Below are 25,254 nucleotides of genomic sequence, written 5' to 3' on the forward strand. Positions count from 1 at the left end.
CTTGAATGACATTCAAAATTCTTGACCACAAATTGAAACCTGAGTATCAACCAGACACTATAACTTTTTTTTGTCCCACCGCACTGCTCCGGCCAGGTGCCTGCCTTTCATCTCTCTCTCTCCCCGCTGCCCCAGGTGTCAGGACCCTGCTATTCTAGTAGAGTTCATTTGATTAAATGAGTGATGGTTCTGCAGTGTTACTGTCTCAGTATTATAATACTATCATATCACTTCCAAGTTTAAAGGTGTGTGGTTGTGCTTTTCAGAGCAACCCTCCTCTCTGCTTCTTGCCTCCCACCCAAAAAAAGACCTCAGAGCAAAGGAAGTATTTCATACTTCACAGGGGAAGTGAAGACAATGTCAGCTGTCAAATCTTATGACAGCTATGTGATTCTTGCAGGAAAAGAATTTGAAAGAGAAGTCATGGGACAGTCTGCCTGTTTGAATCAGTAGCAACTCCTAGAATATGGGAATAAACAAAGTTTTTGTAACAGTGTATATATTTCTGGTACTGCTGGATTATGGAGAACTTAACACTGCTGTCTCGTGAACTGCAAATACTCATTTTGGTCTGGAGTGGGTCTATGGACTTCATGAGAAATGTCCCTTTTCACTGTGAATGGTTGTGTCCAAAACCTGCTGGAGTGACCAGTGCTTCCATCTAGTGAGTTCTGCTGTTTTGTCTTTCTCATAAAAAAAAAAAAAAAAAAAAAAAAACCAAACAAAAACTAAACCACCACCTGTCTCCTGGCGTCTTGCGATAAAACTAAGTTCTTACGCTTATGCCTGACTCTACACACCCCCCCCTTTTGTTAGGTACATTATAAAATAAACCTATGCTGACATGAAAATCATACAAACAGAATCCTGGGAGTGTTTTCTCTAGAGCTGTCCTTTGCAGTAGCCATTGCCTCTGTACCGAGTACCAGGAGACTGTAGGAGAAGCATTTAACTAATTTGAGTCCCTTTGGTTCAAGGGGTTGTAAGTTTTTAAACACTTCTCTCTGAAGCCCTGTAGAGACTTGGGGGTGGGAAGGAGGAGTGTGTGTCCTGCACTCCTTTTTATTAAGTCTCACTTGTGTCTCCGTACTAATGAGAACATCAGCTTAAGCTTTAAGGTGTTGTGGTCACTGTGCAAAGTGTGAAGTGGCTCACCTATCAAAAGTACTGAACAGTGCCAATCACCAGTGAGTGGGACAGCATTCTAAACCATGGGGGTAGACACTACATGCCAAAGGTCTGAACAGTTTCTTCAGCTTTGGTCTTGGTGGGAGTAGAGTAGAATGAGCTTCTTGGTACTTACTAAACACAAGTAAAAAGCTGCTTTGGAAATGTCTTGAATACTGAAAAGACTTAATCTTTTAAGTAGATCGTAAACCCAGTCTCTTAAGTGGTAGCAAGGAAAATAAACGAAGCCAAAACTACCCCCGCTACTGAAGAGAAAAGCATCTGTGTACTCCTTTACTATTTTCTGTTCATTGCCTCATCAGGGTAAAATAGTGTATTTTATCTGCTGCAGGAGTAACTTCCTGCTGTGTGGGGAATACCTGCTGTAAGCGGGTTCTGTGATTTCACTTACTGGCCATCAGAGTACAGAGGCTTTCTGGTCCCTGACACTTGCCAGGAGGACACCTAGTGGGCAACGGCTGGGGTGGAGGGAGGGTCACTGAAAGATTTTTGACAATCTGTAGGTATTTGGGAGCCAGAAACGCAGTGGGTGTGTGCGTGCCTGTTGTATAGAAACGTCCTGCCTTCTGGAGGCAAGACCTGCGTGTAAAGGCTTCAAGGAAAGCCTGAGACTTCCCAGGCTCATCTTTAAGAGAAGTGGGTGACACTCTGGTTTCTCTCAGCTATAAACACATCACAGCAATAAATAACTACCATCCAAAGCCACAAGAGTGTTTTTATTCTTGAATCACTTTGGTCAGTTTCATTTGATCATTTCACAGTTACCAAAAAAAAAAAAATATTACAGTTTTCAGATGACACAGAATAGTCAGGACATTCTCTCTGACTGCAGGTAGAGGTTTTTCTGGCCAAGGCTCCTACCACTATAGGGGAGGTGATGTTTGTATTGAGGCTGACAGTTTAGGAAAGGAGCTGTGGAAGGGACAAAAAGTGCTGGGAATGGTGGGGAGATGACAGTTCACCTGAAGTTTTTATCTCGGGAAGAGTTGGTTTCTATTTTGCCTTTGAGGCTGAGTGTGGTGGTAAGAGCAGACAAGCAAAGAAAGGAGCATTCAGAGAACTGCATGTACAACTTCACCTGCGGTTTGACTGTGGTGTATTAATGAACTTCTATCCTTAAATACCTTTCTTTCTTTGTTTGGCTGTTCCTGTTACTATCTCCTCCTCTGCTCTCTTTTTTTCAGTGTTTGCTTCCCCTCCGTTCTTCAGGTAATTGCCTTGTAGCCTTTCTGTGTCTTTTTGTCTTCTCACCTCCTCAGTATGGAAAGGATATTGCCTCTGCTGCTCTGGTTTTATTTTCTTAGGTCCTTCTCCATAGTCATCATCTCTTGTGGTGTTTGTTGCAAGTTCTTGAAGGTCATCTATTTGTCCACTGAACACCTAAGTGGTGAAGTGTTGCTTTGTGGTCTGTAAATGCTCCTGTAATAAATACGATGTGCAGTAGGAGTTTGTCTATCTTGCATCTGTATTGATTAATGAGAGTTTGCTGTTGTGATTTCTTTTGTCGGTCAAAGCTGTGGTTTGCTCCAGGACACTTGCTGTGTCTGACCAAATATTTTTTATTCATCTTTGAGTGTGAATGCTGTCTCTCTTAATAGTTGCTCTAAAGTTACTAAGGCCCAACAAAACCAGCAAACCCAAACAAACAAAAAAAAAAAACCCAAGAAGTGAGAAGGAAGGTACAGGGGAAGTGTCCAGTGGTTTTCTTAGGGCTCAGTTTCAATTGAAAAACAAACCCAACACAACCCATCTGCTCAAGCAGGCCTTCTTTAAAGAGCTGAGACTAGTAGGCAGGGTATTTTTCCCCTTGTACCATAGTTCTGGCTTAAACACCATGTTTCACTGCCTTGCTGCATGCTGATTTTTAGTTAGGTGGTGACTGGCATGCTCTGGCAACTTTGCTTGCTGCTTAGTGACTTGCAGAGGAAGACAAGCTGGCACTGCCAACAGTTATAGACAGCTGGGAAAGGAAACGTGAATTTAACAGAACTAATTTCAGACTTCCTTTCCTCACTCTGGTTTTTGTTAATAAAAATGTTATCACTGTCTCTGTGTTTTGTAGTTTTGCCAATTTGAGAATTCACCCTCATGGGTTAGTGTTGGTGGATCTGCAGAGCTACAATGATCATATGGACGGAAGAGAGGAAGTTGATCAGGTATGAGTGATGCTTATCGAACTGCATGGAGAGACCCTTTTGTTCAGGTCTATCAAACTATATCTTGTTAAAAGATTTTTAAAAATCAAGTTAGTTCAAACTTCGAATGCTCACAGATGAGTAGTACCACTTATTGTAGTTCCATATGCATGAGTGCACATGCACACTTATGCACATCCTGGGCCTCATTCTTTGCTGTAAAATTTCTAAAGACATAGCAGCCTTGGTACCCAGGGCAGCGGGGGAGAAGTAATGCTCAACCTGCAACCTGGTGTATTGGTGTATGAATCTTCTTTCTCTAATCTGAGAGGTGGGAAGCCTCTAGACTCAAAACATCTTCCCCATGGAGAAAAATAACTTCTTCCCCAATATGAAGGCTCCAGAAACTGGATATTGCAGGTGAATAGGCCACTGCTTTGGTGGGAACGAAGCCTTATGGGGTCTCATGTTCCTGGAAGGCCTTGCGATGTTGTCCTGGAGGATAGCTGAACGCAGCGATGATAGCCATTATACTGCATGTGTTCTTGCTAGTAACAAGGCTGAGGAGAACATCTAGTTTATTCTTAGGCTTCTACTGTTACATTTCAAAGCCTTTCAGTGCTGGTGCTGCTTTTTTATTGCCTTCCAAGTAGCATAATTTAACAGATATTTTACATTAAATGATCACCTATAAATTCCACTTTTCTTGTTTGCTCTTTTTTTCAGCTTCTAAACAAAGTAGAAGAAAGAATGAAAGAATTTTTTCATGGTAATATAAAAAGGGTGAAACGGTAAGTTTGTACGTACACATGCCATGTGTGGCTTGTCCTGCAGGTTGTTAAAGATAAGCAAATTACGCTTTGCTGTGCTGCAGTGAGTAGCCTGGAATACAGATTTATGCATGTGTGGTTTTTTATTCTCACCAGTATTTTAAAATGGTTTTATTGCAGATTTTAAGATAGTGTGAGGTTTGTCATTTTGTTAAGCTTCATCTTCACTGCTGTTACCTTGGGCAAGGATTATTTCTTTAATTTGCTACAATGCTTGCACAAGATGGTGGGAAAAAATGCAACCCAGGAAGCAAGAGCAGACTGCTCTGGAAGAGCTGGGAGGTCCAGGCTGGGATAGGCTAGGGCATGAACCATAGCCTCTGGGCCACATCACACACCTTGTGGACAAGGCAAGCAGGGCTGGTGATGGTGACCATGGTCAGCCACAGCCCTGTGACTGCGAGGCTGGGTGGTAGTACTGAAGGAGGGAGGCTTTGCAAGGCTTCTGTCATTTTGGTTGACTTAAATACAAGTTTATATATTGTATTAAACTGGTAGGGATGCTAGCTGTGGTTTGTTGCCTGCCGCTGAAACAGCATTCGTGCTGAGTTCCCCAGGGATCTGGAAGGATGTGGCTTACGCTGGTGTTTCCCTGGCAGCTGTCTGGCAGTGACTGGCATCTCAAAGCCAGGGAGCACTTGTTGCAGGCATGCGCTTGCTGGAAGGTGCAGCAAGTGCTTTAAAGAATATAGTCAGAAGTGGAAATGGTTTTAAAAAAATAAAAAGCAGTGTAAAATCAACAAGATTCAGTAAAGCCAAGGAACAAACTACAGAATGGGAAAACAGCTAAGTTCTATAGCAGAATGTAATCTGAAGGCTGTATGTGATCACAAAGTGGCAGTGATTTGAGATGCAACGTTAATTGTTTTGTGTGTTTAACAGTTGTGTGTAAAACAGAATTATCTTGCTTTACTTCATCCTGGTAAAGCATTACTTGGTAGACAGTGTGCAAATGTAGATAATATTTGTGTATGTGGGGGCAGAAGCTCTCTTTGGGTGTATTTTAATACTGAAATATGATACTGAGAGTTTGGAATCTCTATCATAGGAACTTATTCAGAATGGGTCAGGAAAAAAGACTGCCTGAAGTGATCTGGATTAATTTTGTTATCTTAGTATAGGGAGATGAACCTTCTAGAACAGTGGGTCTGGCATGGATCTTGTTGAACGCCTCAACTATTTATTTGTGTTTAAATTTGCTTTGCATGCAAATTTGATTCTGATGTTGGCTTCACACACGCAGCTCCACTGGAATTAATACAGCTGGAGAACTTGTTCCTGCCTCTTTGTTTCTTCCCCTGGTGAATAGGTGCTCCTGCTCTCGCTCTCTGCTGCCATCTTGCGGCTTGCTGAGGTTAGAGTGTTCCTGAAATACTCGCTGAGAATCACTAGCAGCAGCTTGTCTGCTCTGCCACGCTCTCCTCTGGGGGGAAAATAAAGCCTCCTTAACTCTCTGAAGCGTGTGGTAAATCTGATAAACGCCGTGCCTGCACATTTTGCTTAAAATGGAATGTAATAATTTTGATCATTCGCTGCCAATTCAAATATAGTTTGTCTTACAGGTGAAATACTGATTTGAACCAAGATACTTCTATATTAAATTAAAAACAATAACCAAACAACAAAACCAAAACAATCTATGCAGATGCTTGAACAGCTTTTTAAAAAGTGATGCAAACTGTTAGGTGGTATCAAGGATTGTGCTTAAACACTGCGGGGTGACCTGGCTCCGTTTGAAACACTAATAGTTCACCTTTTGTGTTTGTGTATGTATTGAAAATATTTCTCAGTACAACTTCAGAAAGGTGAGTTCCACTGATCCCAAATAAATATGTCATTCTTAGCTGAGCTGAAGGTAGGAAGAGGTTTCGTCATGGTTTTCTGTCTGCATTCTGCTTTTGTATTGTACCCATTTCTAGTTGTGAACAGATCCTTCTGTAGAGGCTGGTATGTTACGTAAATCCCCTCCCTTAGGGTATAGATTCATTCAGGCACATGCTGTAGAATAACCATGCATAAAGAATAACAATTTATTTCATCTGTGTCTTAGCAAGTCATGTATATTTAACATATGGCTGATTGGTTTCTTATATCTGAGTGTTAAACCTTGTGGGTTTCTTTAATAATATTTACAAGAGGGATCTGTTATGGTGAATCCACAGGATGTTCAGAAGGAACTTTTTTAAAAAAGAAAAATTCTCAATTGTTGTGTAACTTTTTTTCTTATGACTTCTTTCTAGATTGCCAGCCATTTTGAGAGGAGGTGTCATTGATAGATACTGGCCCACAGCTGATGGGCGCCTGGTGGAGTATGACATAGATGAAGTTGTTTATGATGAAGATTCACCTTTTCAGAATATTAAAATTCTGCATTCAAAACAGTTTGGGAATATTCTTATCCTTAGCGGTGATGTTAGTAAGTATCATCTTATTTGGGGATCTTTTGTGTGAAACTGTTGGAAGTGTTTTCTATCTTGCTGTGGTGCAGTTTTAATAGATTACTAAGGGTCATGGTTCTGATGCTGGAAGCTGCATATATGGATGTACACATATACCTGTTCCTGTATATAAAGTATTTTAACCAGAAAGGCGGAGCAATATAAAATCTGGAGTACAAAAGAAGACTTCTTTTTTCCAAAGTTGTCATCTTTGTTGTGGAAAGTGACACAGGAGAATAGAAGTGTTCTCTAGCAGAGCTTACTCTGCTCCTTTCTTTCATATGAGCTTTTACCTGATTTTTGCAAGTCCAACCTCTTGAGGGCTTCACTTTGACAGTAAATGAGCTATTTTGTATTCAAAATGCAATGGAATTCTGAGGAAACACAAGTAGGTGCTGGCATGTGTGTAGATAATTGTGCTGCTCCTTTGATTCTCTAAGGGAATTACTTGCTTGGTGAGTTACAGGACAGCTGTATCTTAAACCATTTACGTGCTTTGTTTGTGAACATCTTTTGACAGTTGTCTTAAAATCATCAATTTAACTCACAAGTTAAAAGAATGACCCAACCTTTATGGGAGGGTCTTACATGTGGTACTCTGTGCTGCTGATCTGTGTATTTTTGGAAGTGAACTTGGGAGAAGGTAGGCTACTGTTCTTTTAAGCTGGATCAGAATGCTGTTTGCTAGAAAATCTAGGCATCAAGGGGTATGCTCTACAAAATCTCTCAGTACTTAGGTTGAAAAGTACTGACTGAGGTAAGTGAGGGATGTTGCTGTCTAGAGATAGAATACCTAATTTTGGTCTAATGGCAGAGTAATTAAGAAATTTGACTGTAGCTTTTTGAGATCACCAGAAATACCTTTAACCATTCTGTTAGCTTCCTGCAACTGTCAGGAGGACTTCTGTGCAGATGGCTGCTGAAAAGTGTTGTTATTGAATTCATTAGCAAGGTTTTTTCTAATTCAGTTAAATTGTATTTGAAATCACCAATTTAGGTACTCCATACTTCTAGCCAGAAATCTTCATCAGTTTCATATGGAGATGAGGTTATATTTGAATGTTGTCACAATGTGCCTCATAGAAAGGGAAGTATGCTGTTACGTATTTTACCTTCCATCGTGTTTTAAAATACTACTTTGTAAGTGCACAACAGCAGAATGACAGAAGCGAAGTGCTGATGGCCAGGCAGGATGATAGGATATGCCATGATGTGCTGCTTCATAGAGCTCTGCCCTTGCGGATCAGATCTCTTATTACAGCTTAGGAATGTTACTGCCTGCCTTGAGGCTAATGGTGAACGGGTCAGCAGAGGGCATGATGCTTCAGGGCCCTTCAGCAGGGAGGTGTTAGCAGTCATACTTAGTTCGGTGTGGGAATCCACTGGGGTGCACCTGGGTTGCTCTTTTTAGTTGGGGTCCAGAGTGTGCTGTCAAAAACCTACTGCTTTGTCTTTTGCAGCATTAGTCTGAGGTAAAAACCCACTGAAGTATTAAGCGTGGATGTCAAATCATAAGTACTGACAGTTGTGCTCTACAACTTTGCTTCTCTTGAAATGCAGTACTTCCCAATGCTGAGGTTGCTGTTGCTGAGTTTGCATTGAGAACTAGAGAAATACTGTGTGGGATTCTGAGGAGGATCTCATTAGCTTTGGTAAATCACCAGCCTCCTGTTACCTGGACTGTCTCTGAGAGCTAGGTTGTTTCTGTAGATGCTTTTGCTTTGTATGTATTATATTATCTTTGGATTAATACCAACTGATGAGAAAAATTAAACATGTAATGTTTCTAGTCCGACTCTTTCTTCCATTCAGATCTGGCAGAGAGTGACCTGGCATATACTCAAGCCATAATGGGCAGCGGAAAGGAAGACTACACTGGGAAAGAAGTACTAATCCTAGGAGGTGGTGATGGAGGTATACTATATGAGATAGTCAAACTGAAGCCAAAGATGGTTACTATGGTAGAGATATCCTTTGAAAAATGATTGATCGTTTCAGCGCTCTTCAGCCTGTATTTCTGCTGTTTTCTTAGAATTGCGCACAATTAACTCAGGTTCTGATTTGCATGAAGACACAGGGTCTAAAATGAATTTTTTTCTTGTCAGACCCAGTGACTACATACTTGTGCATCATTATACAGCACCTGCTTTCAGGTTCCTAATCCATACTGTAACTCTTGAGTAGCAGTTTACATAGAACTAGAAAGGAAAGCTTCTGTAGTCAGACTGATGCCTTCTCTGAAAACAGAAGACAAGTCTGTCAAGTCAGTGATTTCAGTCAAGTTCTGTCTCCTTTGGGGTCTTCTGTTTTTCTAAAGAAAGCTATAAAAAAAAACCTTAGAAGGAAAAAATTGTAATCAATAGGAATGTCAGGACTTGGTGAATTGTGTTGGTGGCACAATGACCAACTTTTGTGCTGTCTTAAATACTGATAAAAATGAAGTTTTCAACTTTCTGTAGTTCAAATAGTTTGTAATGTAAACGCCTGTTAGCCATATGAAATGGTGATCATCTTGGGTTTTGGGATCCCCTTGCTAGGAACTAAAAAGTTTAAAGATGTAGGCTGAAGTCTTAACCTTGTTTAGCTTTATGAGGTTTTTGCATATACCACTATTACTCACATTCCAAGCTTCCACAGGAACGGTAACCTAAAGGTACCGGAAATACTGATTTGGGGAGGGGGGAAGCACTTCCTAAACCTCTGACTGAATCTAGAGGCAAATGCATAAGGTTGGCTGTTGTAATATGTGCACCAAAATACACGTCTTACTGTGTTCCTTTGTGAATGTTATCTTTTTGAAAATCTTTCTGAAAAAATAGAAACTGTTATCTGTATTTATGGGCTGTAGAACACCTTAACCAGCTTCAAACATTGACCAAATGGTGATCGACGGGTGTAAAAAATACATGCGTAAAACATGCGGAGATGTCTTAGACAATCTGAAAGGAGAGTGCTATCAGGTAACTTTTTGTTTTTCTTTCATTAGAAGTAATATTTTGAATACATTTACACCTAGCCTGAAAGACTATAGCAAAGTTTTGGGGAAAAGCTTTCTGATTTTTCTTAATTTTGGGAAGGATTTTTTCCTTTGGCACTTGTAGTTTTTAACAGCTGGCAGTGGGGGTATGTATTGGAAGTATATATTAGTGTCAAAATATTTGAATTCTCCATCTTCAAACTCTTTTAAAAATAATCATGTATCACTTTTAAGGAATGTGAACTAGTAGAATCTTTATTGCCATAGCTTACAAGTAAAAGAGGAAGGAGCAGTAAGGATGCAGTGTTAAATATTTCTTGAATGCATGAAAAGGTAGAAGAAATTTGTAGTTAAGTTAGTTGTCCTGTACTGTTGAGAATATCTGAATTTTTAATACACATTTTAAAATATTCTTTAATTTGCAGGCAAAATCTCTTGCCTCTCACTGCTAATAGATTAAAAATCTAAAAAAAAAAATAATTCATGTATCCCTGTAGTTAAGATCTTTATAAGCTGCATCTGACAAGAGTTTAAAAACTAACTCAGGTATAATCTGACACCTTCACTAGACACTTTTCTTTCTGTTTTCATTTCAACCTCTTTAGCTCACACTTCTAAACTAGTATCGGAGATCTTAAAAACATGCAAAAATGAAGAGAAGTCACATGCTACTTTGCACAAGTCAGTGGCCCTTCATACAAATACCTTGTTTTACTCTTATGTTGGGGGATGGTTAACTGTTGTTACCATTTGGTAGGTAGAACAGTGGTCACACAACAATCAGTGATAGAGCTAGGAAATCCACTCCTGTAGTGTCTGTCACTGCCATAATTCCTACAACTGTTCCTCCTTTTTATATGATGCAAAAAATTGAAAATGGAGCCCAAAATTAAACACACATTTAATTTTGTGGTTTTCCCCTCTTAATTTCTGTGAATCTACATTTGTTCCTTCTACCTGGTCAGTTCTGGGGTATTCTGAGGACTAGCTACAGTGTTTTGTTTTTATAGGTTCTAATTGAAGACTGTATTCCCGTACTGAAGAGGTATGCCAAAGAAGGAAGGATGTTTGATTATGTAATTAACGATCTGACAGCTGTTCCAATCTCCACATCTCCAGAAGAAGGTTAATCTTCTAATTTATTTTCCTAAATTTCAAGGATTCTCCATGTTTCTGTCCCTTTGGTGTGTAATAGTTGGCAGTTTGCAGCAAAAATACTTTGATTATTGCCTTTTAAATAGTAAATCTGAGAGGCAAAGAATGATAGTAACACATCTGTTCTTGAATTTTTCTTCAGTGTTAGAAAAAAAATTGGCAAGCACCTAGGACTTTTTAAACTGTCCCCTTATTCCAGAATAATATGAACTCAAGTAATTCTTGAGAAAGTATGTGGGGAGTTCACACTCCAGTAAATTTTACCCCACTCTACATTTTCTTGGAACAGTCTGGAAAATTAATTGTGAAGGAAAACAGAGATACTTCCACCATCAATGCCATTGTGTATGAACTGTGTGGGCATTTTACTTGTTTTTATCTTGTTTTTTGCTTGTTTTTTGAAGGTATAGGATTGCTATACTTTTTAAACAGTAGATATGTTGCAAGTCTTGGAAATGTAATACTGCACAAGTCAGTAATGTGCCGTTCTGTTTAAATCATGCTCTATATGCAGATTCCACATGGGAATTTCTGCGGTTGATTCTTGACCTCTCAATGAAAGTCCTGAAACAAGATGGAAAGTACTTCACACAGGTATGATACCTGGATGTAAAAAAAAGTATTGCTGTATATGTATTGTAATCTGCATTTTTCAGGTTAAAGGAAGGGAGCAAAACCGAACCAACTAACTAAAAATCTACTAGCAAGCTAGTTTTTTCCTTTTAATGACTCAGTAGGGATTTTTGCACGAAATGTGGACTTTGTGAATAGACTTGTCTTCTCTCCTTATTTCAGCTGGATTTGCAGTGCTTCTGTCTTTGAATTTAAAAGCATAATTTCAAGAACTGGCTGGGCATACTACGGGGTATTTTAGCAGTAAGCAATTCTTGGAAAAGCAGAACAGATGTACTTTATAAACAGATACATGTATTTTAAGCTAACGTCTCTGGTTTGTAGAGTGTAAGACATGAACATTTGTTATTCATAAAGGTGTAAGAATTTGACATAGGTGCAGTGGGAAGAGAAAATTAGCCATTAGGGAGTAAATACCCTCTCTTTGCTTGATATGACTGCTAACGCAAGTCACCGGTTTGGCTTCTGCAAAACAGATACTGAACATTTGAATATGTTACAATGCTTGGCACTTTGCAGAGTACTTTATATAGTCATAAATAAGACTTTGTCCTTGTGTATGAAGCTTTTAATGCAACTCTGTTTAAAATAAGAAAGTAATTTAAGGGTTTTATATTTGCTACAGTATAGCCACCTCATGGATAATATAGTTGTCATACAGCTTTCATCTGAAGATGCTTTCTGTATGTAATCCTGCATTGAGTGCCACAAAGCTGTGTGCAATTGTACAAAATGTGACAAGATCAAGCAGATAGTTGAGTGAAGTGTAAGTCTCTGAAACTGTATTTCTTTTGTCATGTGCATACCTTTAACTGGTCTTCTGATGTGTGGAGTCTCTTAAGTACAGCATTTTGAAATAATCTTAAATTCTGAAATAACCTAGGTAAAATTATGCATTTGAACTCTGTTCCTATCAGTGTGGAGTTTCTGATGTGTGTAAAGGAACTGGTTTACTGTAAAATGGCACTTATTTGTAAACCTGCCCAAAACTCATAGAATGAGGGCTTTGGCAACTTTAGCATGCTGCTTTATTTTAAAATGCTGTGGAAGATAAATTATCTTGTGGTTGAAATGTAAGGTATGAGTCATGGTTGTATCACTGTAAATCTTAATAGCTTTTCTGTTAATAGTGGAAATACTTATGACAGACTTTGAAAGGACACTACATCTTCTGGACAGAGCAAGCATTTGTGCTGCAGTTGTCATACTTGTAACATACACAGTGAGACTAGCTGACTTTATTAGAATGTATGTATGTCTATGGACAGATATTTTTCAGACTTTGCAGAAGGACTTTGGGAAGAAGCTTGTACTGAAAGCTGGAGTGATCGCTGTGCTGCAGCCAGGGTATAGGGAGGTGGTTTTGTCAGCTGAAACCAATAGAGTTTGAGACTGGTGCAGGCCTGCTGCCTGTCCTGTCCTGATGGGAGGATGTAACTCAGCTCTCCAGCATCTCTGCTTGCATAGGAAGAAAGGACAGCAATACTGAACTGGCTCTGGCAGGCTTAAGCTGTTGTGAAACACTGCAGCATCAGTTTCATAGCTGTTGTGAAACACTGCAGCATCAGTTTCAGAGTAAGTGGCTTGAATTTGGACCTGTGTCTAACTGGTAGCTAGTGAAAGGAATGGAGTATACTTTATGTATGTGTACATAAAGTATATGTACACATATAAAGAAGAAGTGTACTTTATGCAACTTAGTCTTCCTGAGGGTGTTGAAAAAAAGGAAAACTAACACAGGGACAAACAGCTATCAAAGCTTTTGTTATATCTACTGATACACTACCCAGGCCATTTGATTGTCCTTGTTGCCTCTTCCCAATTGGGCCTCATTTAAAAACAAAAACCTTCAGAAAACTCAGTAGTCTGATCATAGTAACAGACTTTTAGGGATGCTTTAAATAAAATCAGCTGTTTAACTTTCTTTAAATTGGGTTTTGAATTAAACTAGTTGAAGCTGGATATCCAAAGGATTGGGTTAACACTATGGACAGAAGTTCAAACATGACCGCTACCAGCTTTGGTGACTGAGCTTAGTCACATGTTGGGAACTCATAAATGGTTTTGAATGTTCTGATGTGTTAGCTTTTAAATGCTAGGGATTTTTAGCTCTGTGTATTAACGTTGGAAATTTAAGTTACTTCTGTTCCAACTGTCAACTTCCAGGATGCTTCTTAGGTAGCAGGCTGTACTTCGCTTGCTGAAGGAATCACATGCCTTCTAGGACAGTTAAGTTTTTAAAACCCAGGACTTGATGTGCCTCTCAGCCGCCAGGCTTTTTTGAATTGCATTTTGGTTCTCTAAAACATAAAATACATGAAATATCATCAAGAAAAGCAATTGGGGGAATGTCCACCTATTTGTTAGAGCCTGACCTTTACCTATGATGAGGAAATGTCTCACAGGAAAGATGCTGCAAAAGGGTTGTCATCCTGTTGGCTGCTGTCCAGTAGCTATAGTTGCTTCTGCTTTGGCATTATGCTGAACTAATAATATTTGAAACTTCTGTTCTCTGTAGCTTGCCCTCTTGATTGTTCTGCTTGCAGGGCTTACCTTGTGCATCTTGTTAGAATACTGTTTATTTTAATGCTCAAGAAATGTTTTACCCAAAAGTGGAATTCTGTTCACAGAATGCCAGTCTTTCACATGCTCTATTGCTGCCTGACTTTAAATGCCACAGCTGGGAAAAATAAATGGAAATGCTCATCATCTCTTTATTGAGCTCTGCGTAAGTTTTGGACATGAATTGTCAGCAGACAGGTCTAGAGCAGTCTAACTCGAGATATAACTTATCTGAGGTTGTAAAAAGAATTATTTTTTTGGCATGCTACTCTGACACACCTGTTTGTTCCCTCAAGATCCCCTGGTGATCCTCAAAGCCATCTCCAAATGCTAACGCAGAATATCCTTTCACCACTAGGTGGAGGCTGGTAACTAATATTGTCTAACAGTTTAACAACATTTATAGAGAGATTCTGCCTGTGAAAGGTTTTTCAGACTACTACTTCGCATTCCTAGGGATGCATGAACATATGTGGCCAGTTTTAGGATGAAGGAGGGACTTTTTGCTTATTTTGGCTCTGGAAAGACAGAAAGGGCAGTTTACAGATCTCATTCACTGCTGCTGCAAGTCTGTGCTTAAGTAAATGTGGGATCAGACGGACGGACACACCTCCATACTTGTACTATGCGTCCACAATAGCAATCACAATGAGAACAGAAACTCAGTGGTGTGAGTAGCAGCCTTGCTTTTAATGTCCTTGGTTTTTTAGCTACATCATCTGTATTAAAAGTCTTGCAGCCTACATAGGACCTGGGCAGAGAGGTGAGCATTAGGGCCTTTAGCCTGCAGAACCTGCAGCTCTATCTGTAAGCTTAAGACTTAGGGCTTTTTCACAAAAACTTACTGGTGAATGTAATTCCACTACTCTGATGCTTAAGGGTCATGTGGCTTGCTGTATTTCTGTTCTTCCTTCTTCTGAAGCTGGTGCTTTGAAGTGTTTAGTCATGTAACATGGGTCTGGGTCTTTGAGGTGTGCAGTGTTGCCTCCTCCAAGGGGTGCCAGTTACAGATGCAGGTTCCCAGCCTTCAAAGGGGAGAAAAGTGGGAGTCAGTGAGGATGTAAGAACTTGACATATCCCAAGGTCCAGTTTTGCCTCTAATGGACCTTCCCAGTGACTCGTTTCTGAATGTGTTAAGTGTTCTTATGCTATTGGACCTTCTAAAAGCCAGTTTGTTTTTTAGATTGCCCAAGTGATTTTTTTTCAACTTCATTGGAGTATGTGTACATGTACGTGTAGATACTAGTCTGGTATGTATGTTTTTTCTGAACCCTCACCATCTTGCACCTTTCAAGTAGCATGTGAGCATTGTCCCAACAGCTGTGAAACTATGCTCTTTAAGATGCAGAGACTGATTGCAAGGTTGCCTCACTCAGTGGGTTACGTGTAGCTAGGAAAATACCTTTTTCTGTGCTAAGTTTTTGCTCTGCTGATCTGATCCTTTGAGGTTGAGCAGGCTGTCATTATCAACCTGGTTATGAAGTGGAACCATTAAAAATATCTCTGAACAGGAATTTGCTCCTTCCTAGTCTGGGTCATCCCACCCAGGCAGGGTAGAAACCATCTCGGACTACTTATGGGTTTGGGTTCCAGTAAACAGCACTAACCACTGGTGCAAGAAGGGATCAGCTGTCTCCCACACACACATTCAGGCCTTCACCAAGCTGTTGCTTCCTGGCTGCACTCTAATACAGTGTAGCCCTGCCCTCAAAATGTCCAGGCCACCGTGATGTTGCTTCATAGTTACACTCCTTTTTTTGGCTGCTGCGTGGGTTTTCTAATTAGCACTTCCAAAGAGGGAGCAGGGCTCTCCTTGACTGCAATGTCAGCGGAGACTGGAAGAGCAAATAAACGTCCATGTGTGAGCCTGTATGATTTCTTGGCAGTTTGGGTGGGAGTCTTTAAGGGATAGACACTTCATTTCCTTGTGTTACTGAGTTCACTTTTAAGTTAATTGATTGTTTGGCCAGTGGAGATACCTTTGGTCAGGTTTGCCTCCTTATCTCCTTAAGCCATCCCTGTCATGCAAAACTCAAACCTAGCTTTGCTAAGTGTTTCATGATCCATGCAGCTCGTTGCTTCTTAATCACTCTGAAGTGAAGAATAAACTGGCTTTAGCCATGTTCAACTCTGGCACTTATCATTACAAAATAAAAACAGAAAGCCATGTTAAATTAAAATTCAAAATTAAACCTCTGCTGTCACAGACAAAGCTGTTCAGTAGCAATGACGTGTAGGATAAGACATGCAAGAGTGACATGTGTAAGAAACAGGCAAATATGGAAGGGGACCCTTCCATCTGCTTTCAAGTTACTATTTACTTTTAAGGTTGGAGGAAGCATAGTGGCCTAAACTCAGCCTAAAACCAGTTGGTGGACACGTCCCCTTTGTAGGTGGGTAAAGTTAACTGGAATTTACAAGGTTAATTTAAACAAGTTCTTCTTTTACACCTTTTGTTAAGGATTTTTTTTATTTATTATCTGCCCAATATTGTCTGTGTTGTTCTACCACTTAAGTATTTTCATTGGGTGGAGGTAGTTAAAATGAACACAGGTTATTAGACTAACCATGGTATTGCATTCTGGGCTTGGTTCCCTGTGTCATCTTCAGTGATATAAGAACATCTAAGTGTGATATCATTATCAACACTGTAGTTGCATTTGATAAAGCTGGTCGCTTCTTACGGAAAGGTGTTGTTAATAGTGATTTCTTTCCAGTAAATTTTCTTTCTATTAAAATAAGCTCATCTAAGTTGTGTAGATTTCATTTTTTGAATTCTTAGCTTTTGGCTGAGGAAAACCAAATAATTACAAAAAAAATTCTAACAGTGCAGAACTGTAAAATCCTGTGGTGTGTCTCTAGACAGAGAGGTAAATGAACAGCCAGGTGGGATGTCTGAAACTTTAGGTAAGGTCTTGATTTGGAGACGGGTGAGCTGTGGGTTTGAAAAGTAAAAATTGCTTCCTGGCATGTTCATTGTTCCTGTAATTTGTTTTCTACACTGTCTGCAGTGATTTGTCTGCTGGAGAAGGGAGAAAGGATGAAATACTGCAGCAACAGAGCGGGAAACTGTAGATACTTTCATCTCATTGGGTATCTTAATAAATGTTGTCCATAATAGTGGTATGCTCCATAAATTACCTAGCAGCGTTCTTCTATTTATGACTCAGATGACATACACAGATTGTTTTTTAGTGTTCTTTTGCGTTCAGTCTGATGTTGAAACAAAATTATATGTTTGGTAAAGGACAGCTGAACCAAATAACTGCTACAGTCCCCTGGATAATAACAGGTTACTAAACTAGTACTACGGTAGTCTGTTCACTGTTGTTCTTTGTGCAGTTATGCTCAGTGTCCATCTCCTACCTTTTTACAAACCTCGCTTGTTTTCTGATGCCCAAACCCAAATATGATAAAGTCAATGTAAAGCATGCCATGTTCCTTTAGCAAAAAAACAAGTACATATTTGTTTGTGGAATATGATCAAAATGATAATCAGACATTTGTTTTATGCAAATTCTTTTGAAAGAGGGATTTCAATAATACAATTTTTTTAAAAGATACTGTGTATAGGATTTTTTTAAGTTGAGGTTTTCTTTCCACTCGTAAAAACTTCAGCACAATGCAAAAAGTTCATTGAGCATGTGGAAAAAAATGCAGATGAACAGTAGGATAAAGCCTCTTTACTTCTCAGTACAATTTTTTTTTAAATGCATTGTGGAAATAAAATTTCATACCAATAAAAAAGTAGAACAAATAGTTTAAATCCCAGAGTCAGAATGCACATTATAAACTTCATTTCTAGTTATTATTTGATGTTATTACATGGAAAAAGCAATGTAGATGGAGCCGTTCAGACATACTGATTCCAAGTAAGATCGCTACTTGTTTTGGCCCTCTGTGCGTTGTACGTGGTTTTGAAGAACACAGGTAGTATTTGTCAGCTCATCTTGGTTCCTTGCTTTGTGAAAATAAACTTCCAGTTGTGTCTGTGTGCACTTAGTTATTTTAAGGCCATTTGGAGTACCAAAAAGCACAAGTTAAACAGTAAAATGTGGCTTTCTTAAAGACCATTATCTTGGAGTTAAAGGATTCAGAATGTGTTAGCAGAGGGAATGCACACGTGTGAGATGTAGGTAGACATTTTGGGAGTTGAATATGTCCTTTGTTCCTGGAGCTTCGTAGCAGTTGACCTTTATTTGAAGTTAGGGGTTTTAAAATACTGAATAAGCTGTGACTGTAAGAGCTATGGTTTTTAATTAGATCTAGCTCTTTTTTTATTATTATTTGAACCATTCACATTCTTTCAGTCAAATGTGAACTATGCACGTTATCTAAGGGCAGGAAGGAACAAGATAACTTATTCAATAATTGGAAAAAAATACTCAAAATCATGTGTGTGTGCGCAAACATTTCCAGAAGACGTTCTGAGCAGAGGAAAGATACTGCCATTCCACAGGTGGAGCCTGTTGGTTCAGGCTTTCTTTTTGTCTTTCTCGCAAAGTTCAGGGCTTTAAAAGGTCAAAATCAGTACTCTGGTCAAAGTGCATATGCATGGAAGGCTTTTGGCCTGTCCAGTCATGAACAGAAGGAATAATCTAGAAACCAGGAAGCTGGCTGTACTAGTAAATGACTGTTCCTTCCCTTTTTTTTTTTTTTTTTTTTTTATATTGTCGTATCATTGAGACTAATGTTCTTGTGATTGAGAAACAGCAAACTTCTGTGTCTTGGGTCTTTTGCCATCATTTTGTGGGACTTTGGCTTGTACACTAGGTTACTAGGAACTGTGTATTCGTTAACATGAGAGTTCCCTTTTTTTGTTCTCTGTCTCTTAATGTTCTGTAGTAAATGTTGTTTCTCCACTAGAATTGGTAAAATGTGTGGGAAAGGTGGGATTTATGTTGAAAGTAACTGGAGAAATGCTAGTTAATGCTTCTGTTTGTACTGACTAGAAATCAGAGAAAGAAAAGTAGGCTTTGTTCTAGGTCAAGGTAAAAAGCATTCATACTGTAAGCTAGTAAACCCAACTTTTAGGGAAGGATGGGGACACATCTCCGGAAGATGTTGCATCCTGCCCCACGTATGACCAGATACGCACGTGCTGCGTGGTCAGGGTAGACGCACTGTCATCATATAACTTCCTGCTTGTGTATAGTGTGCAGCATTCTTGGGTATCATGTCTGGGGCCTATAGGTTGAGCTGAAGGTTCCTCGTGAAAGTGGTGGAGGTAGAAGACCACAAATCAATTAATCTGGCTGTCAGTTTGCCAAGGACCATTAATATTTTCTCCCTCTTGATGAGAACTGCAGAATGTCTTTGTGCTGTGCCACAGCAACAGTATGTTCATATTTGGCGAGTCTTTATTCCGTGTCTCATACCTGGAAAACTAAAGCTGAGTAGTTTATAGACCATGCAATGGTGACTATATTCAGCTTTACTCCATTTTAAGTTAGTGTCCAAATAACCTGCATTTGCCACGCTCTTAAGATCATTGTAATTAAGGTTGTAAAGTATCAGCTAGTTTACTTAGTTACGTAGGCAAGAAAGGCAAGAAACTTGACAAGAACCTTTATTAAACTTACACAACCTGACTTACTGCTTTGGGTAGTTTGTTCAGTCTGGTGTTCTGTAGGCTCACTGTTGCTTAATCTTCAAACCTGTTACAGATAGTCACTTTTCTGTTTAGAGCTTTCTCTATGTGGGCATCTCAGATATGTGCTGCAGTAGCTTCTGGTTGTTAATACTTCATTTTGGACAAGGTTGTGCTTGTACTTAGGAGTTGTTTGTTGTTGGGTTTGTGTTGGTTGGGTTTTTTTGTAAATTCCTCACCATTTGTAATCTAAGCACTGATTTTTATTTTGTTCAGAAAAGGATACTATTCATATTCTTAGATAAGACGTGGCTCCAAGAAAAGTGTCATAGGAAACACTTCTTCAGAAACATGATACACAAACTCAAGACAATGTAGCCTGCAGCCACAGAACTTCTGTATAATCTGATTTATTTTGTCATATTGCTCAGTGCAAGAATGTTTAAAATGAATAGGTTATAGGGGTTTTTATAGTGCGTTTAAGCACTGTAAGACCTAGGCAATGTTAAATAATTGAGAAAATCTGGATGTTGTAATACTGCTTACTAATATATTTAAGCAATCATAAAGAAAATGGTTGTTGAGTAGACGTTATAGGTAAACAACACATGGTCTGTTTTAACTGGAAGCTCTAATGTAGTGGTTGCTTCTGCTAATGAGTAGATACCCTGCCACCCCCCACTTACCCTTTCTTGAAAAGATACAAATCGTTGTTTGCTGTGGGCACAATGAAGACAAGCTGTTCAGTATTTGCCTTGTAAACATTAAATATTAAAACCAGCATGTATCTGGTTCTGAAGTATGTGGCAGCCTTGCATTAATGTCAAAACTTATATATTCATCTTCAGTTTTGCTTGCTTGTTTGATTGTAACTGGGACTTCTTTTTTTTTTTTCAGGGAAACTGTATCAATCTGACTGATGCCTTGACTCTGTATGAAGAACAGCTTAGCAGGCTTTATTGTCCTGTGGAGTTTTCGAAAGAAACTGTGTGCGTTCCCTCCTACATGGAATTGTATCCTTAAAGACTGAAAAAGAGTAGAGAGTATGTATTAATAAATCAAGCAAGCCTAGATTGCTTGGAGGTAATGAACTCAAGTGCAAGAAGGCAGCTCTAATTTATACACTATTAATGTTTTCTCATAATAAACAAACTGCTGCAGTTTTATTTTAAGGACAATTGCAGGAATTTTTTTTTAAAGGTGCCATAAATTCACAGCTGGTGAGATGATCAGCACCTTTCAAAATCAGGCTATGTTCTAATGTTTTTGTTTCCAAGTATATTGTTTATGCAATGTAGGATAAACTGTGTATGATGAGGGTAATGTTGACTGGGAGTTCTGGCAGGGCTGTATCTTATTTTTCTTCTTTCACAAAACATCCCAGACTAACTTCGTACAGATTAGCATGATCCAGACCTTTAATATGCTCTGATAGATCTATTCTTGAACATACAGCTCATATTGGGTTTTTAATGGGAAAAAAAGTGGTTCCTATCATTATTAGTTGGTGTTACTGGAAAAAAAGTGTTCCAAGTGGAGGGCTATACACATTTCTGAGCAACATCCCATTCCTGAAAACAGTCCTTCAGAATTTCTTCATTTTGTGGGTTGTGTGCAAGTTACACAAGGAGCTACAAGTTTCTGCTTCAAGCCATTAGCTCCAGAGGGGCATTTTGATCTGCTCTAGAGTGGTTCTGCTGGCTCCATTTGCCTTGAGTGTTTATCACTTTTTGTGTGGTCTCCCAGGAAATGTCTTTGTAGGGTAATGCCTGCTGTGACTGTCCCTCTTTTTACAGAAGAGACCTTTCCAGGATCTGCTTATTCATAATATGTTAAGTATGTGAAACTCTGCCACAGCCTTTCTTCTCTTCTGTGTGTTTGGTTTGCCTCCCTTCTCTGTCTCTAATCTTGATACTGTTTAATGCTCTGGCCTGCTGTTCTGGACTTCATACTGACTGTAACAACCTCCCCTGTGTCTCATCGTTGGCTCTTCAGTAACTCTGATAGGATCTTAACGTTTCAAAGACAAAAATGAAAGAGTGAAAGAGGATCTGAAGATACCTGCCCTTGTAGCTTACAGTTTCAGAGAAACTAGTTATTTTTGCCTTTACAACTGCTAGGCCTTAATGCAACATGTGATTTGAAGTATGTGTCCGCAGAAAGTCTTCTAAATGCTTATTGTTTATTTGGAAGTATGCAGAATACTTCTAAATGAGTTGATTAGCAAAGGCTGCTTCTTTCCTTTGAAAAATAAATGTAAATGTTTCTAGTGAGTTAACAGATATAAAATACTTCTAGCAATAAATTTATTAAAACTGGCCATTAAATAGGTATAACAGAGCTTGAAAATGAACAGTTATTAGAGAAATGAGGCAAGCTTTATTAGTTTGTTTTTTCTGAATGGATTAACAATGGTGTAATAGTATAAGTACAGGAATGCTAAAGGAGAAGTCATCTTGATGACTTCAGATTAACCCAAATTAACTTCTAATTTGGCTGTGAAGTTCGAATAACATATACCTGAAATGCAAGTAAAGGTCTATCGCCTTTCTTGAAAATGAGAGCTCTCTGAGTAGGAGTATGTATCTGAATATAATGTTATACCTGAATGCTGTTTCACAGATGACTGAGATGTGATAATTCACAATAGAGTTGTGACAAGTAATCAAAGATTAGGGGGTTATTTCTTTCTGAAGAATGACTCATTTGTGATTTTCATCTAAGTGCCTGAAATCTCTTGAGATATTGATCAAATCTTTTCACTTCCTAAATGTTCATTTTTTTTAATCTGACCAAAAGGTACCTGTGTGAGTACCTGAATGTAGCCAAAGTGCTAAGCTGTCTTATCACTTAGTTATTTGTTTTGCCTACTTCAAGAATTGTTATTCTGTGTAGTTGCTACTTGAAATTCTGGTATTTAGCAGTGTTGCTGTGGGGGTCATGAAATTCAAGTAGCTGTTGACATAAAAGCCAGCTCTCTACTTTAAGGAAAGTGTATGCCTGAGGTCTCCACCAGGACCTTATGGTGAACATGGGAGGCTCCTATCTGGAGCATGTGTGACCTTACTGTGTAAACAAAGAACATGTATCTGTGTTTTTACTAAGTTATAAATCCCAGAAATCTATGCCTTACTCTGCAGCTGTTGCTGTAACTCTTAAAAAGGTGACGTTCACGTCTTGCTCTCCTGTCTGCTTCTCTGGAAGCAGGTAGAATTATGTAGCTCTGACCTCTCTCATGTGCCCAGCTTAGCAAGAGAGTTTTTGAGGATCAGTTGTCTGTCCTGCCAGGGAGAGCTGTGGTTTGAGCGTAGCTTCTGTATGACTGCTGAGCTTGGGTCCATCTTCCCCCAGAGGAGCAGCAAAGAGCACTGATACAGCTGCCAGTTGCTCTGTGCTTGCTTCTAGCTCAGTCTGGGCAACGCAAGTCTGTTTCTGAAATATTTAGGTGCCTAAGGCAAATACCACAGAAGCTTTCAGAGAAAAGCATAGGCAAAACTTAAGTACATCTGTTCAGAGTCTTCAACAGAACCCCTGCTGAGGTAGTAGGCATTTACATCTTTGCCTAGTAAGGTACCTGGGCATCTCGTGTTCAGCTACTGAACATCTCTGTATTAATTTTCTGTCTGATTATGTCTGCATTAGGGACAAATCAAATAGCTGGATATCTGTTTCCTATTCAAGCTTGCTACTTTACAATTGAGAAGATGACCAAGGGGGATCCCAACTTGGTGTACTCCCGATTGAAGTTTTGATCACTCTTCCCAAAGTACTTCTGTAGTTTGTTCAGTAGTTGCAATGCAAAAAAATGCACCACCTGGAAATCTGCAGCAGGAATTAAAAAACATGTGTTTGCAAAGGATTTCAGTGTCAGTGGAAATGGGATGCTCTTTTGAACTGCTGAGTCAAAAAGAAGATCCAGGGAGGCATCACTGTGTTACCTACGTCATCATTCTGAGCTGCCAGAAGTCTTCAGAATTTAAATAAGTGAAAAGAACTAATTTATTTTTAGTGATGTAGTACAAACATTGTGTTTTCCTTAACGGCTTATTTTCTTCAGATGGGTGTTCTACACTATTTGGAAGAAACAAACTGATATTTGAACATCAAGATTATTCGAGATTATCATAAGTGTACATGCTGCATGGAGTATATAGGCCTACCACATGCTGCATATTGGCATCTTGAACCTTTAAATTATATGCTGTAGATGATCCTGAAACTTAGTCATGCTATTGATTGTGAATTCTTTAAATGTTTTTTATTATTATTTTAATTTAAAAGCAAATGGAAAATGTATATTTTGATGAGCTAGGGTGTTATTTTTGAAAGTCAACTTAAAGATGAATAAGCAGCAAAACTAAGAGCTGCTGAATGCACTGAACCTTTAGAATGTGATCCTTTTTATTTTTTTGTAGATCTTCACAAACTGATTGATTAAAAAAGACATCTTTAGCATTTCATCCCTGAAGGGTGGTCCATGGAGTTTGTTTTGGGTTTTTTGTTTTTTCGCCAGATTTTTATCTATGGTGCTTTTTAAGGCTGGAGGGTGTTTTGTGTTTTGTTTTTTGTAAATGAACACCACAGTGCTTCCATATAGAGAAGGGTATAACAAAAAAAAAAAGGGAAAAAAATCTTCTGAAAGGAAATCTCTAATATTTCATTGCAAAGGGAAGAAAGCTGGTCTTAAATTTTGTTCATTTACTCTAGTTTTATTCATAATTGCTGTAATCTCTGACCTTTCACCTCACAATTCTTTAGCTGCTGCCATATTGATTATTTGGATTTTGATACAGATTTAACAGTACATTATAGAGGCACTTTGAACTCTTTATCAGCGTGCGAATTAAAGCTGGTTTTCTATCCCAACAGTGTAAAAATTGACTGTAATGAGGTTCTTGTGGGTGTACAGTCCTCAACCTTATGGGAAGCACTAGGTTCATGACGGAAAGATTTCTTTAGAGGGCAAAGAAACGTGGGTGTGTTTTTGATTCATGTGCACCAGTGTTGAATATCGAGGCAGGTATGCATACTTCAGTAGGGTAAATCCTGGTCATATTGCCACAGATTGACCATGTTGTGTGGGGCTCTTGCTGGATTAGATTCACTTGCCGTGTAAACATCAGTGGAAGCTAGGTTGTATTGTGGTTTTGTTCTGAAAGATAAAGCATTGTTCTTTAACTGTTTCTCATGTTGTCTGAAAAGTTTATATTTTTTTAAGAATGTGCTATGTATTGCCTAAACCTTTGCTTTCAGTGTTTAAAACTATCCCACTTAAAAGGAGGTAGGAAGGGTATAACCATTATGTGCATTTCTGTACGTTTCCAAGACAGAATAAAAAGTGCACTATCTCCCTATACACTAATCCTGAACAGTAATGATGTTTTTTCCTTTAACACCTAGTATCAACGTTTTCTTAGTTCTGTTGGAGGCAGCAGATTCCCCTGCCCTGATACTGTTAATGAAAACAAAACAAAACCACTCCAAAGATCTATGTTCTCAATCATACAAAAAGAATAATTTTACTGTGTCCCACATATATAAACTCTTTATGAAATCTGAGTATCCTATGTAGAATTTAAGTGATATCCTACATAGAATTTAACTGATACTGGAAGGCTTGCAAAATTTGCTCTTCAACTGATGTATAATTGTGCTGTTAAAATGCTTTCAGTTTGGGGAGTCAATAGAAGTATTCTTCAGTCTTACTGTTTAAAATTATTGAAGTTAATGTTAATTCTTTAATATA

At 38.8% G+C, this 25,254-nt stretch overlaps 1 protein-coding gene across 1 annotated transcript in view; it reads left to right on the forward strand.

The window, feature by feature from the left end:
• Positions 1-23,976, forward strand: part of SMS (spermine synthase) — a 48,719-nt gene extending 24,743 nt beyond the window's left edge. Inside the window, exons 3-11 of the mRNA XM_055802699.1 lie at positions 3,251-3,344; positions 4,050-4,114; positions 6,394-6,569; positions 8,404-8,558; positions 9,462-9,551; positions 10,579-10,693; positions 11,238-11,317; positions 20,406-20,521; positions 23,566-23,976. Coding sequence (XP_055658674.1) covers positions 3,251-3,344; positions 4,050-4,114; positions 6,394-6,569; positions 8,404-8,558; positions 9,462-9,551; positions 10,579-10,693; positions 11,238-11,317; positions 20,406-20,521; positions 23,566-23,608 — 934 coding nt within the window. The 3' untranslated portion in view covers positions 23,609-23,976. The remainder of the gene's footprint in view (positions 1-3,250; positions 3,345-4,049; positions 4,115-6,393; positions 6,570-8,403; positions 8,559-9,461; positions 9,552-10,578; positions 10,694-11,237; positions 11,318-20,405; positions 20,522-23,565) is intronic.
• Positions 23,977-25,254: the final 1,278 nt, after the last annotated feature.

The sequence above is a fragment of the Falco peregrinus genome, chromosome 4 (assembly GCF_023634155.1).
Source record: "Falco peregrinus isolate bFalPer1 chromosome 4, bFalPer1.pri, whole genome shotgun sequence".
In the NCBI taxonomy this organism is placed as follows: Eukaryota; Metazoa; Chordata; class Aves; order Falconiformes; family Falconidae; genus Falco; species Falco peregrinus.